This window comes from Hydra viridissima, unplaced genomic scaffold, assembly GCF_058129835.1.
Source record: "Hydra viridissima isolate aposymbiotic clone 2 unplaced genomic scaffold, HvirCarnegie_v1 scaffold_4, whole genome shotgun sequence".
NCBI classification, from domain to species: domain Eukaryota; kingdom Metazoa; phylum Cnidaria; class Hydrozoa; order Anthoathecata; family Hydridae; genus Hydra; species Hydra viridissima.
Genome location: NW_028324303.1, coordinates 9,319,524 through 9,334,746, shown reverse-complemented (window position 1 = coordinate 9,334,746; position 15,223 = coordinate 9,319,524). Strand labels below are relative to the sequence as shown.

The 15,223-nt window shown below is 30.5% G+C and overlaps 4 protein-coding genes across 5 annotated transcripts; 3 read left to right on the top strand and 1 right to left on the bottom strand.

Annotated features, from left to right (window-relative positions):
• Positions 1-5,290: 5,290 nt before the first annotated feature.
• Positions 5,291-11,075, bottom strand: LOC149889761 (uncharacterized). 2 transcript variants are annotated; one of them, XM_090083817.1, is made up of 5 exons: positions 8,882-11,075; positions 8,274-8,773; positions 7,221-7,631; positions 6,025-7,024; positions 5,291-5,673 (listed from the first exon to the last, which is right to left on the bottom strand). In XM_090083817.1, exons 4-5 carry the CDS (start codon positions 6,865-6,867, stop codon positions 5,329-5,331), a joined length of 1,188 nt encoding a protein of 395 aa, XP_089939943.1. In that variant the 5' UTR covers positions 6,868-7,024; positions 7,221-7,631; positions 8,274-8,773; positions 8,882-11,075; the 3' UTR covers positions 5,291-5,328. The 2 variants fall into 2 exon arrangements, with proteins under 2 accessions (XP_089939943.1, XP_089939944.1); XM_090083818.1 differs by lacking the exons at positions 8,274-8,773; positions 8,882-11,075 and having other exon boundaries at positions 7,225-7,550.
• LOC145183730 (uncharacterized) lies at positions 7,636-15,177 on the top strand. Its single transcript, XM_090083820.1, has 6 exons — positions 7,636-7,893; positions 10,570-10,752; positions 10,872-11,336; positions 11,589-11,788; positions 12,426-12,585; positions 14,976-15,177. Coding segments are annotated over exons 2-6 (948 nt in total). The 5' UTR covers positions 7,636-7,893; positions 10,570-10,751; the 3' UTR covers positions 15,098-15,177.
• On the top strand, positions 8,763-10,370 carry LOC145185653 (uncharacterized). Its single transcript, XM_090083819.1, has one exon. The coding sequence runs from the start codon at positions 8,771-8,773 to the stop codon at positions 9,941-9,943; it is 1,173 nt and encodes a 390-aa protein (XP_089939945.1). The 5' UTR covers positions 8,763-8,770; the 3' UTR covers positions 9,944-10,370.
• Positions 9,980-10,370, top strand: LOC149889762 (uncharacterized). Its single transcript, XM_090083822.1, has one exon. The coding sequence runs from the start codon at positions 9,980-9,982 to the stop codon at positions 10,331-10,333; it is 354 nt and encodes a 117-aa protein (XP_089939948.1). The 3' UTR covers positions 10,334-10,370.
• Positions 15,178-15,223: the final 46 nt, after the last annotated feature.

Below are 15,223 nucleotides of genomic sequence, written 5' to 3'. Positions count from 1 at the left end.
ACAACTTCTAAAAATGCGATCACTCATGGTTTTAACAGAGTGCTTACAGTTATTGATCCATACGTCCCGAATACGGTGAAGAAAACAGTAAATGATACAAAAAAATGAGGTTAAAAAAAAGAATAGAGTCAATCAAAGACGTTGTGTTTGGTAGAACTGTTCCTGCTCCTAGACCTGTTAGGCCTAAAATAAAGTTTGAATTGTCTGATCATGCGCTAAATTACACCACTAAGCAATTTTCTTATAGTCCTTCTGAAAATTATCAAGACCCTTCCGCCTTTTTAGACATGGTTTTTTGTCGTGTGAAATGACGCGTGTAAACATTGCCACTGGTGAGAAAAAGATTCGAACTGTACACTTTCCGTCTAAATACGAAGTTATTCTTGAGTCAACAGATTTAAGAGAGACTTATGAAATATGGAAAGAAAGAAATCTTGAAAACATTGTCAATTACTGCAAAGAAGGATCTAATTGGATAGTTTCCAAAATTTTAAAAATAGATGTTAACATGGTTAATTGCACTCCTCTCACTGCCTCTTCATGGATTGCGCTACCTGATGAATTGAAAAACACAAAGGCAATTGTTAATATGGAAAACGAAGACAATCAATGCTTCAAATGGTGTGTCACTCGGGCACTAAATCTAGAGAATAGTCATAACGAAAGGATTACTGAAAATTAGTCAAAAAGTCTGAAGAGTTAAATTGGGAAGGAATAGAATTTCCTGTTAAGCTTAATCAAATCGGAAAGTTTGAAAAAAAAAAATCAAGACATTAGCGTTAACGTTTTTGGATATGAAGATAAAAAGCCATACTCTTTAAGAATATCGAAACGTTATAATCGAAAGCATAATGTTGATTTGTTACTCATTTCAAACGATGAAACAAACTATTATTGCCTTATTAAAAGTATTAGTCGATTATTATCCTCTTCCACATCATCACACCAACATAAAAAACATAATTGCAGAAATTGCTTGCAAGGTTTAAACTCTGAAGAAGCGCTTCTTAAACATTTAAGTTACTGCAGCGATCATAGTTCGGTTAGAATTGAGCTACCTGAAAAAGGAACCATCATTAATTTTCGAAACAAATTCAGGTCTATGAGAGTTCCGTTTGTGGTTTATGCAGACTTTGAAAGTTTCATCAAACCCATTGAAGATAAAACTAACTATCCTGACGGCGAATCTTACACAAAGAAATATCAACAGCACACTCCGAGTTCATTCTGCTATTTTATCAAGTGCTTTGACGAAACCGTTTAAAAAGGAAAGCCTGTTACTTACACAGCAGAAAGCGATGATGACGATGTGGCTCAGAAATTTATAGAATGGCTCAATTCAGATATTATTAAAATCTATAAAAATACAAGTTTAACAGAAAGCCTATCATGACTTATGAAAATAAGAAAAATTTAAGACATGCAACACACTGTCACATTTGCGAAGATTAACACCACTGTCATTTAACTGGAAAGTACCGTGGAGCTGCTCATAAAAAATGCAACTTGGATTATCAAATTCCCAAAATCTTGCCGGTCGTCTTTCATAATTTGTCTGGTTACGACAGCCACTTGTTTATTAAAAAAATAGATGGAAAATTAAAATGCATCCCAAACAACGACGAAAAATACATTAGCTTCTCAAAAGAAATCAAAGTCGATGAAATTATTAAAGATGGAAAAAAGATAGACGTATATCGTGAGTTGAGATTCATTGGCAGTTATACATTTATGGCTTGCTCATTAAAAGATTTAGCAGAAAACCTTATTAAAGATTTGTGCGCTGAATTAATTAATGCGCTGAATTAATTGTGCGCTGAATTAATTAAAATCATTAGATGTACAAACGTGTAAGAAGAACTGCCAAAAAAACAAAGGAAAGGATTGCGATTGTAAACTAAATTGTAAAGATTGTACAGCTAGAAGCGTTAAGAAAGCTGATACTGTATTGAATAAAGGTATTGAAGATGAAGACAATGAACATGCTCAAAATGTCTACACCGAATTTGGATGCAAGACGTTTGAAGATTATCACGATTTATAAAACGTGTCTGATGTGTTGATATTAGCCGACGTTTTTGAAAATTTCAGAGACGTTTGTATGAAAAACTATAAACTTGATCCTGCTTGGTATTATACTTCTCCAGGTTTGTCTTGGGACGGTTGCTTAAAAATTACAAAAATAGAATTGGAGCTTATTAGCGATCCTGACATGTTGTTGATGATCCAAAAAGGGATACGAGGTGGAATAAGCATGATTTCAAACCGACTTGGAACTGCAAATAATAAATACATGGGTGATTCCTATGATCCTAACAAACCATCAAAATTCATCCAATATTTAGACGCAAACAACTTGTACGGATGGGTTATGAGGAAACCTCTTCCTACTCATGGATTTGAATGGATGACTGAGGATGAGCTCTTAAATTGGGAAAATACTCCATGCATATTAGAGGCTGATTTAGACTACCCTGAACATCTTCACGACTATCACAACGACTACCCTTTGGCTCCTGAAAGAACGACTCTCAACAAAGTCGACAAGCTTGTTCCTAATTTAAACCATAAAAAGAACTACGTCATCTATCATGAAAACCTTTAACTATATAAGCGATTGGGGCTTGGCATTACAAAAATTCATCGAGGTATTAAATTTGAAGAAAGTCCTCGGATGAAAAAATACATCAATCGTAACACTGGTTTAAGAACAAAAGCAACTAACGACTTTGAGAAAGATTTTTTCAAACTTATGAACAACTCCGTATTTGGAAAAACCATGGAAAACATTGAAAATCATGTAGACGTAAGGCTGGTTACTAAAGAAGAAGAAGTTAATAAATTGTCTAAAAAGCCTAATTTCGAAAGTCGCACCATTTTTAATGAAAACTTAATCGCAGTATACATGAAGAAATAAAAGTTGGTTTACAACAAACCCATTTATTTAGGAATGTGCATCCTGGATATAAGCAAAACTCTAATGTTTGAATTCCATTACGACTACATCAACTTCTCATGACCGATACAGACTCACTCATTTACGAAATCGAAACAGAAGATTTTTACAAAGACATTGCGGATGACGTACTAGAAAGATTTGACGCGAGCGAATTCTATAAAAACCACCCTGCCATTAAAAACGTCGGTTTCAAGGCTGGCGTTAACAAAAAGGTCATCGGAATGTGAAACAAATTGGAAAACAAATTGAAGAATTTGTCGGACTTATACCTAAGCTATACTCTTACAAGATCCATGAGGAAAAAGAAGAACATAAAAGATGCAAGGGTGTTAAGAAAAGCGTTTTTAATAAAAAGATAAAGCATCAGGACTATAAAAACTGCTTATTAAATAGAAAAGAAATATTTGCAAAAATGAACATTATTCGATCTCATAAACATGATATTTACACTGAAGAAATTAACAAAGTTGCACTCAGCGCTGAAGATGATAAAAGAATCATTTTGGAAGACGGAATTCACACTTTAGCTCATGGACATTACAAAAACAGGTTTAGCTTTCTCAATTATTGGAAACTTTTCGGCCCGAATAATGATGATAATATATAGCTTATGATATTTACCTACTATTAATAAACATGAATATCACTTCGTTAAACGAAAAAATTTTAAAACAGTTTGACATTGAAGCTGCAAAAAAGATGAAAAACTTTAAAAAAGTAAAAAACTGAAAAAAACTTATTTATTGCAAAAACAATTCATCTTGTTCAAAGGTATGAAGACATTTTACAAACAAAACTTTCGTTTGATGAAATTGATAAATTTAATGCTGAAAAAGACATTTGGAGACATTACTTTCAAACAGCATCAATAGTTGTCATCTCTAACCCAGTGGGCATGCATCGTCCGCACGACGTCCGGAGGACGGTACAATGCCGTCCGTCGGTCCCCGATATGAATGGACTTCCTACGGACTTCTAATGGACGTCAATTTCAATACGTTTGCATACGTATGGAAATTGACGTCCATAAGAAGTCCGCAGGAAGTCCAAATTTTCAAACAATTTAAAAAGGAGCGGTTAAATCCTGATATGCGGATGACAAAAGTAATACTTCAAAACAATGTTTTGAAAACACACCGCGTATATCTTTTTAAATGGATAATTTACGGTTGTTTACTTAAATCGTGTTAAAACGCTTCTCCAATTTAAAAAATTTTCGAATTCTTAAAGTTCTTTAAATAATTATTTTTCTCTGTAAATTCATTTTATAAATGATACTCAATTTAATTTAAAATTTTTTTGTTTTTGCTACTATTATCAAAGAAGTAATTTGTATTTAAAAGAAGTTTATGTGATAATTAGTATTATAAACACAATTAAGGAGACCATGGAATTGCTCTACACCTTTTCAAAATGTAATTGAGAACTTGAAAATTGTAATTCAGAAAAGTAAGACGTGATTTAGAAATACAACATGTAATTTAGAAATCGCGATATGCAATCAAGAAACACAACATGTTTGAAAATTCACCGACTCAGTTAAATTATTTGTGTTTTATTTATTATTCATCTAAAATCTCAATTAAATTTTTCACAAAAATAAAAAAAATTTTAATTGACACCCAATAACATTTTTCCAGTTACCGCCTAAACCTCAAATGTCTTTTTCATTTTGTGTCATTTCATTTCATGACTTTACATATCCTATTGATATTATATTATTTTCAGCCATAAATTACAATGTATATTAGGACTACAAAATTCAAAATACAAAGAACTTTGTCTTCTTTATACTTTCTTTAATTACAACTATCATGTTCTCAATTACATTTTTTTGATTTCTTATTAACAACTTTCATTTTCTCAATTACATCTTGAAAAGGTGTATATTTGTGAAACGTCAAAGGGTGAACAAAGGGTGAACAAAGGGTGAAACGGATAACTTTGAATTTTGTCTTGCACAACAAATTCAATTTTTTCTGATTTCAAAACACTATTTATATTTGCACTTACTTTTATATATTTAAAAGTGCACAAAAACCTTTAAAGATTTAAATCTTTAAGAAACGTATTTTGAAATTTAGAAATGAATTATGAACAATAATTGATACACTTTGGCATTAACTCTGTTAATTTATATATCTATACCTTATATAATATGTTTAAACCATGTTTAAAAATCCAAGGACAAGGTTGTCTTATAATAGAACTGTTTACTTTATTTTTTTATATTATTCAAACAAAAAAAACACAAACAAACGCAATCTGAAATAAAGAAACTTTGAGGTCAGGAAGAAATACATATGTAAAATAAATAAGAAAATCTAGATGTTAAATTGATTCAACTGTTGAATATTATTAACTAATCTTTATGCTATATTTACACTTATATTTGGAATCGTTAAGTTTATAGTTGAAATCCCAATTGTAGCAAGTTTATTGGAACAGCTTTTGTGAGTTACTCCATCAACAGTGCTAAGAGATTTTTTGTCTTCATTATTATTCAGCTTTTCGGTCCTAAAGATACTTTCTTTCTCATAAGTAGTGGGTTTACAAAAACGCACATTAGTTTTTTCTTTTCTTTTTTTCTTTGTTGAAACAAAATTTGTTTGAGGCTTAATTCTTTTGTTGGAAGCAACTAATGACGACGTCTTTATTTCTTTCACTGAATGATATTTTGACATTGCATCAAAAGTGTTTATTGTAGTTGTTATCTAAAATAGATTCCAATATATATGTGTGTGCATGTGTATATATATATATATATATATATATATATATATATATATATATATATATATATATATATATATATATATATATACATATATATATGTAAATATATACACATATATGTATGTGTGTATATATTTATATATATGTATGTGTGTATATATTTACACACACACACGCACACACACACACACACACATATATATATATATGTAAATATATACACATATATACATATATATATAATATATTTAATTGTGTGTGTAAGTGTGTGCGTGTGTTTAATGTAAAACTAATAACTGTTAAAAAGATTGATATGGTTCATTACTCACTTGTTTTCCAATGTATTTTAAAGCTTCAATATCCAAGTTGCTACAGTTGTTAACACGGTGCATCAAGGTATGGAGCAAGTTCACTGTCTTAGACTTTGTTTCTTCAAATTTTGAAACTTTGTGTAATTTCTCTAGGTTGCATTTTATTGAATTTATTTCGTTATAAGAGTATCCATCCTGTAGTTCAACTGAATTTTTAGCTTTATCATCAACTTTATTGTTCACAGCTAAAAAGTCCTTAAGCAGATGTACACGTTTACACAAAGTATTTTTTATGAGAAAGTCAGAACAATTGCAATGGAAAGTATGTGTACATACAAAACAGGTTATACACTGCAACCGACAACCTACTGTATTGCACTTGTCTGACAGTCTTGTTGCAACATATTTATTTTGCCCATCTTCAGAGTTGATTAGGAAAACATTTTCATCAGAAGTCTTGTTTATGGCTGTATAAGACATTTTTTTACTACTCAAATGTCTGTCATAAATGTTTTGCATACGTTGTGTCAAAGAACCTTTAGTTAATTTTATCAAGCGAGAAAATAATTTATCTCTTGAAAATTTAAGAAGATTCACAAGAACTGTGTCAACACATTTATTACACTTTCCTTTTAAATAGTTGTATTTAAAAGTTCTATGGAATGCCTCAACAAACATATTTGTATTTATACCTTCACCAACGCGGTAGCAATAGGCCCAGCTTTTTGTCACACAAATCCAGTATTTTAAAAAATACGCTTTAAACTCACTAGTAGCATGGGATTCTAGCCTATTAATGAGGGATGATAATTTATCTTGGAAAAGAATTTCATTTGTTTCCTCAAGAACTGTTCTAAGCATTTTGTAAACAACTGTTTCAATTTCAAAATTTTTAATTTTTTTTCGCAATTCTTCTTTCCATGCTTTGGAAATTTTTCCAGCATTTCCTTCTGTGCCTCTGTCTGGATTACTATGATAAAATCTTCATCTTTAAACTCGTGCTGAGATGAAGCTTGGCCTAAAATATAATTTTTTATAAAAACGATTTTATTAAGATATTAAAAAAAGAATTTTGTTTGCTAAATTTGCTAAAATTGCTAAATTTTTGCTATCAAAACCTTTTAAATAAAAATACAAACAAATTAATGCTATATATTTAACATAGCATTTGACATTTTTCAACTAATATTTTTAGCCACAATTAGCAGACTTACTTGCTTTATTATCAAAATTGAGTAACTCGATTCTGAATTCAATATTATGACTTTGATTGAGGTGTTTTCGCAAATCTTTGATTTTATGGAACCGATGTCCACATTGAATACATAAACAATTTCCACTGTGACTAACATCGCTGACTCCATGGAGCTTGATCATGTGTCTTTTTAAATCATATCGACGTGTGAAAGTACTTTTACAATTGTCATATCCACAAGAAAACAGAGAAGTCTTCATTTTTCATTGTCAGTTATTGTAGACAACCGTAAATTATCCATTTAAAAAGATATACGCGGTGTGTTTTCAAAACATTGTTTTGAAGTATTACTTTTGTCACCCGCATATCAGGATTTAACCGCTCCTATTTAAAACCGTATACGGTTTTAAATTGACTTCCGTGTGACGTACTATTAAAGAAAAAAAAAAAAAAAAATTTCTTTTATTATTGAAGTTTGAACTATAGTGTCCTGTATTTAAAAAACCAAAAAGATGTTTTGATTTTCCATTAACCATTGTGGTTTAACTATTTCAACGAGCTTAAAAAAAACAACAACTTATGTTTATAGCGTTTTTATAAAATTTTGCTAATCTTCTGGTAGCATTAACTTTATAGTAAAAACAAAGAATTCCCAACATGAATAGGCGTTCAGAAAAAGAGAAAAAGAGAAGGTAATTTTTTAATTACATGTCACAGAAATATTTTTATATAAAAGATTTTTTCCCAAGCATATTCCTAATGTTTCCCTCAGGGCACCAACAGATAGTATTTGTACTCACTTAAAATTCACTTAAAATTCTTTCCTACTTGCAGGTTTGTAGAGGAAGATATATTCCAGAGTTTTGGATAATTGTGACAAGGAATAAGTCTTCATGGACTAAATTCATTAACTCTGCAATGAATAAATGTTGTTAGGAATATGTTTGGGGAAAAATTCCAACTTTCAACAGGGTTGAAGAACTTAAAATTACTTAAGCTGAAAAAAAAAAAACATTCAACTGGATTGCCACTAAATCTTTTAATAGTATTCCTAATCATTTGACTTACTTACCATTATATCACCTTATTTCCAAGAAAAATGTTCTAATTTGACATTTTCGATGGCGTCATCATCGTAATACTGTGTATGCTTTATCAGAAGTGGTTTCTCTTAGCCAAAATAAAATTAACAATGATGAAGATATTCCAAATGTTAGCACTAATGAATATAGTAGTTCAAATAATCAATGTTTTGATCTTAACTGCAGTTTTTCAAGTTCATGTAACAATGATAATAGCAGTCAGCATGACAGCAGTTCTTTCAGTGAGCCAATTGATAATTCTGTTTTAGTGAGCAATGATGAGAATAATATTTCTGATATAAACTCTTGTGAATCAATTACAGGAAAACTTTCTGATAACTTGAATAAGTGTAATGATTTCTTAGATTCCCAATTTTGTAAATCATTAAAACTTTGGTCATTGAAACATGGATGTACCCGACAATGTGTGAATGAATTGTTAGCACTTCTGATTGAAAAAGGTCATTCTTTACCCAAAGATTCTCGTATGCTATTAGGTACAAAGAATAAAAACGATGTAGCTGTTGTTGTAGACAATGCATATGTATATTTTGGAATAAAAAAAAATATTGAAAGAATATTGAATTTACATGAATACCAATCACAGAATATTCGGTTAAATGTGAATTTAGATGGTCTACCTATATGGAAATCTAGCTCATATCAATTATGGCCAATCTTAGTTCAATTTGGAAAGTTTCAACCATTTATGGTAGCTTTATTTGGTGGCAAATCTAAACCAAAAATGACAAAGTTTCTTTCTGAATTTGTGCAAGAATTGAAGGAGCTCTCTAAATCAGTAGTAAACATAAACAATAAACAATATAACTTATCAGTGTTTTGCTTTGTTTGTGATGCTCCAGCAAGAGCACTTTTAAAAGGCATTGTTCAGCATACTGGGTATTACTCTTGTGAAAGATGTACCCAAAGAGGTATGCAAAAGCATAAAAGGACTGTGTTTGATGATTTAGAAGAAAATGTTACTTTACGCAATAATGATATGTTTCGTAACCATTCTTACTCCTTTTCAGATGCCAGTGGGAAGCGACATCAATACTCTTATTCATGTTTGCTTCCATTGCCAATTAATTTTATACAAGATTTTGTATTAGACTATATGCATTTAGTTTGTCTCGGAGTGGTGCGTCGTTTGTTATATTTTTTAAAAGGTGCATTTATTGGTATATTTGATGGTTGGTTGTCGTCCGTGCAGCAAAATATAATTTCTGAGCAGTTGTTAAAGTTTGCCAAGTTGTGTTGTGTTGTCAGTTGTGGAAGATTGCCAAGTGACTTTGTCCGCCAACCAAGGTCAATATCAGAATTGAATTGGTGGAAAGCAACCGAGCTACGTAGTTTCCTTCTTTATACTGGTTTGGTTGCATTAAAAGGTGTATTAATTAAACAAAGTTACAAGCATTTTTTGAGTTTGTCGCTTGCTATTCGAATGTTATGTGAGAAGAACACTATTAAACGTAATAGTAACATTGAGTCAGCAAGACAGCTGCTTAATTACTTTGTTAAGAATTCCAAAGAGCATTATGGCTCTTCTTTTAATGTATATAATGTACATGGACTGTTACACATTGCTGATGATGTGGAGTATTTTCAGTGCAGCTTGGATGAAATATCTGCTTTTCAGTTTGAAAACTACTTGTGTTAGATAAAGCGATTAATTCGTGGAAAACATAATCCAGTTATGCAAATTGTTTTGAGACTAAGTGAGCTTGAAGATACTCCATCTTTAAAGGAAGAAAGTATTTCAAAGATACAAGTTGGTGCAAAAGATTCATGTTTTTTGGTCTGGAATGGCATTGTGTTTGTTACTGTTATATGTCAAGATGGAGGCTTCCAGTGTGATTTTTATCCAAAATCTGCACTTGAATATTTCTTTACTCATTTTGTTGACTCAAGAGACCTTGATATATATCGTATTAATGTAAATGCCTGCCCCATAAAATGTATTATTCAAAGAACTGATCTAGTTCGAAAATGTGTATGCTTACCATATAGAAATAGTTATGTTATAATACCTTTAACACAAGATATGTAAACATGCTTGAATGATCTTAATAAATTATTCTTATAGCTGTTTTAGTGTTTTTTTAGTCAATGTTCTAAATTTTCACTTGCTTTCAAAGTACTCACTTAAAATTCACTCTCTCCTACTTGCAGGTTTGTAGAGGAAGATTTATTCCAGAGTTTTAGATAATAGTGACAAGGAATAAGTCTTTATGGACTAAGTTCATTAACTTTGCAATGAATAAATACTGTAAACTTATCTTTTAGATATTGGGCTGCATGTGTTGTCCTGGAAAATGGTTCAGAGTGGAAAACCATTGTGCCTTGTCCGTGGGTTGATACTTTACATCAGCAAATTTTCTGGCCATTAAACGAATCAAAGTCTTTGGATTTCTACTTTAAGGAACATGAATCACATCATCTTCTGATGATGCCAATGGTATTTCATTAGTGTCTTCTTTTTTTCATTAATTTCATATTATGTTTTTCTACCTCAGATCCACAGAGTCTAAATAATAATAGGCAGAAAAAAATCTTAAATTGTAAATTAATTTCTTTGGATAACTAAGTGGCTACTCTGTCCAGGGTTTTAGAGTTGTATATTTTTTTAGTACTGCCAAAAAAACACCCACGAACTATAAGTCCAGTTTTGGAATTGAAGAAATTATACAATAAGAAGGAGCCTTCCACGGTTGTAAACATAGGTAAAAAGCACTCCCAAGAAGAGATTCTTCCTGTCTTTGCATCATCATCATCATCTTTTTTGAATTCGTCTATAAAAAGAATTAAGCGTACTATTCCAAAACAAGACAATGAAAAAATTGCAGCACTCTCAGACACATCTCTTCATCTTTTAAGTAAAAACAAAATTACATCATCTACCCTAAATACTCCAGCATCTTCACCCAGTAAAACTAGAAGAGAAGATTTTTCAGAAGCTCCTCCTCTTCCTCGCTCTGCTAACAAAAGTTTTAAAACACCTAAAAATACCTTTGCTGATGGTGGAGCCGGGTTTAAGGAAATGACAACTAAACGTAAGTCCTTCTTTTAATACTTTGATTTTTCGTTAATAGTCCTATTTCAATTTTTTATATTTAATTATAGTTTTTATTACCAAAAGTCAAAGTCTATTGATAATATAAATTTACAAATATATTTTAAATAATCAAAAGGTTTTTATTTATTAATTAGTCTTAATCTCTGTGATGTATAAAGAAAAAAAAGTCCTGGCGATTAATTAAATGATTGTAAAGATAAATATTTTGATTACATAATTTATTTTTTAGAGTTCCAGTATGTTATATTTATGAAAATGGAAAAATTAGAGGAAAACCAAACCCATATCATGAATATGTTGGCATCTCTGATTGATGGTGATGAACTTGATCCAAATGTTGGAGTGGAGGACCTTCAGCCTATGTCATCTATAGAAGAGTTTGACTTAGAGGAAATAAAACTTCAAAATAAAACTTATCGCAATAAAAAGGTAGTTAAAACTTGTTATTAGTTTGTGCAACAAATACCTTTTTTAAGTAACTTTGAGATTAAATAATACCTTCTTATTTAATTTACATTTTATATGTTCATAATTTTATGTTGTTGATAGTACCATTCTAAGAGGTCTAAGAGTTGGCTGTTAAGTGGTAAGGGTGAACATTTTCAGGTAATTTTGATAGAAGGGGAAACCTAATTATCACATATTTTTTATTGTACTCATTATTTTAACAATGTAAAACGGTTTTTGAGAGAGTATGCCATATATTATTATATATATAGTAGTAATATCACAATAAAAATACTCAGTCCTGATCTGCAAAACAGGTTGATGCCAGGAAGGTCATCCAGTTTTAAAAAATTGCTTCAACTTTTCCAGAAAGTCATTTAAATTAGAAAATGACATTATGGAAACATGTCCAAATTACACAAGTGTAGAAATATGGATCTTATAAATATGAAAAATAACATATTCATTATCATAACATTTTGTGAACTGGAACTTGAATGAAAATTTATTGGTACTTTTATGGTGAATTTATTTGCAAGTTTTGAATAGAATACTATATATTTCTCTATCAAAATAAAAATTTTATAAAACTTTTTACCACAAAACTACATTTTTATAGAAAATGGCTATAAAGGCGATTGGAGGAAAAGATGTACGAGCAAAGGTACGGCTTGGATTAGATGCCTTAATGGTTCGTGGTGTCCAAGATTTGTTTAGTAAAGATGGAAAAACAGGGAAAAGAGCATTTTCAAAGACTATGCACTATCGTTGCTTGCTAAGTATGTATTTTCAATATTTCCATAAGGTTTATGGTATGCACTAGGGTGTCCCAAAAACGTACTTTTTTTTTCTTCTTCAGGATACCTCTCATTTTTTTCCCATTCTCTTAAGTCCACTAGCACTAAAAATCAAAAGAAAAAAAATTTTTGTAGCCAGGAAGTGATAGCTGTAAAATTTGAAAAAATTGATTTTTTTGAAAATAAATCTTTAATTTTGTTTTTAAAAAGTTAATAATGATGCCTAAGTACAGAATAGTGTTATTATGACTTTTTAAAAGCATATTTTGGTTTTTAGATTTGGGCTCGGGTATGTTTAGGCAAAATGTAGCATACTTTCTTAGAATTTGATACATAAATATTTTTATTTTGCACTAATAAAAAACAACTTCATCAAATGGTTTTCATGCATCAAGTAAACACCTTTAAGAATTCCAGTATTATTAGATTTTTGCTCAAAAACATGCATAATTTAGAGCTTTAACAAAAGCTCTAAATTACGCTCACCAAAAGGGTGTACCAGAAATAGTTTTCTTTTTTCTATTTGAGAACATTTTTAAAGTTTTTGCCATTCTCTGAAGTCCACTGAGGCTATTAATAACCAAAAAACAAAATCAGTTGTTAAAAAGTGATTTTTGTAAAATTTAAAAGAATCAAATCTTTTGAAAATGAATGTTGTTTTGTTATCAATATTGCTTAATTTCTTAGGAAATTTTTCTCATTTTTTTGTTTTTTTAAACACTTATTGTTGAATAGTAAGATAGCAAGGTGAATAATATTATTATTAGTGTGATGCATGCTTTTATTTTATATGAATTTTGGGTTTTTGTAACAGGCTTGGTTTCACTTATTTAAATTATTTTAGGAGGCTCTTAATTATTCTTAAGCTTACAAAACCGTGCGCATTCTCGAAAACCTTGTGGTTAAGAAAAAAATCATCTATACTTATATATAAATATTTTTATTTAGCAATGCAATAACAACATTAAATGGTTTTCATGCATCAAATAAACACTAATGAAAATTTCAGTATTCTGCTCATAAACATGCCTGATTTAAAGTAACACGCAACAAAATGCTTATCACACACCTAATTTTTAAACATAACCTGAGCCTTATATGTTCATAAACGTATAATTCTTCTATAAAAAAACATGTAAAAGACAACTAGTTCACATAGCTTCTTGTGGTCCCCGTGTTAAATATCTCTGTGGTCAATGGCCTCTTGAGGAACTTTAGGGCCTCCCTTTTGATGTTGTTTAAAAACAACCTTTTGAAAGAACTTTACATCACTGCTTTCAACACTCCAACACTTAAATTCTTTTATGGAGTTTTTACCATCTTCACAACCTCTGTTCTAATTTATATGCAGGCAACGAATGTTGGAGGGAGACATTTCTCATTTTGTAGAGGATCTTATTGATGAGAAGATAAAATAGCACAGGAAAGCACTATATGTAAGATTATATAAAGGCTGGTCACTCAGAGCGAGGTAGGTAAGACGGAGCACATCAGGTTTGATTAGAATGCATAACAAGTTAGGTTGTTTTTAAAAATATTAACAATAATTCATTCCATAGGTGTTTGGTAAATGCTTCATACCTGCTTGCCTATAGGATGACTATGAATGTATCCTAGGTGATGAATCAGGAAACGAAAAAGATGATTAAAATGGCACATTTTAATTTGTCTGAGCAGTTTCATATGAGGAAACCAAAGCTACCAGTTGTTAGCTGGTCAACAGAGCTTACTAACCAGGGTTTCAATAGGTTGTGATTCATGCTTGTCGGAACTTAATGAGCTGGTAGGATAGCTGGATTCATGTTGGGGAGTTAAAATAGCGGATAAAACGAAATTAGACTGTTAGATATTTTACATACTTAAAAAGTTTTCTTTGAAAAATGAAATTTTGCAGCTATCACTTTTACTGGAACAAAAAGTGTTTTTTTGGTAATTTTAGCCTATTTGGACCTCAGAGAATGGGAAAAAATTGAGAGGTATTTTTTTTTTTTTTTGGGACACCCTAGTACACTCTAATCATTTCATGAATAAAGCTGTAGAAATTGAAAAATGTTTCTTCGTGCTAATTTTTGTATCATAAAAAAGTCCGTGAGCTAAAAGCTTATTGTGCTTTAGTATTAACTGTTTCCATAAAGTAAAGTGAAAAAACTCGATGACGTAGTGAAGTAATAATATAAAAATAATAATCCAAATCAAAAATTTGTATTTAAAAATTTAACGTATTTAAAAAAATACAAGTTACATGAAAATGGCGTAAGCATGAAACACTTGTAATTTACAGTTAAAAAACTAAAAAAAAACGTAGTTTCATTAGCAATTTGGTGATGTAAATATTATTGATATGTTTTTACAAAAAAAAGTTTTCCCTTTAGGAGCTTTTCTGGATCCTACAAAGAACTTGACAAAAGATTTAATCGATTTTAACGTTGGAGACTTACTCAAAAGAGCTGTTCGAAGTAGGGCTAGAAGTTTGAACGAAGAGCCTTCTAATTAATGTTTTATTATCTTATTTTGTTTTATGCCTGTTTTAGCAGAATTTATTTTGGCGATGTAGATTTTAAAATTATTAGTTAACAATTGTTGTTTTTTTTATAAATAAACATTGTTCTCTGACCCGAAG

Excerpts from the sequence above, each read along its gene's own strand:
- LOC149889762 (XM_090083822.1), top strand. The coding sequence starts at position 9,980 with ATGCAAATTGTTTTGAGACTAAGTGAGCTTGAAGATACTCCATCTTTA.
- LOC149889761 (XM_090083817.1), bottom strand. The coding sequence starts at position 6,867 with ATGCTTAGAACAGTTCTTGAGGAAACAAATGAAATTCTTTTCCAAGAT. Across the intron at positions 5,674-6,024 it reads TAAAATACATTGGAAAACAA|ATAACAACTACAATAAACAC; the intron begins GTGAGTAATGAA and ends AATCTATTTTAG.
- LOC145183730 (XM_090083820.1), top strand. Across the intron at positions 11,789-12,425 it reads AAACTTATCGCAATAAAAAG|AAAATGGCTATAAAGGCGAT; the intron begins GTAGTTAAAACT and ends ACATTTTTATAG. Across the intron at positions 12,586-14,975 it reads GCACTATCGTTGCTTGCTAA|GAGCTTTTCTGGATCCTACA; the intron begins GTATGTATTTTC and ends TTTTCCCTTTAG.
- LOC145185653 (XM_090083819.1), top strand. The coding sequence starts at position 8,771 with ATGCTATTAGGTACAAAGAATAAAAACGATGTAGCTGTTGTTGTAGAC.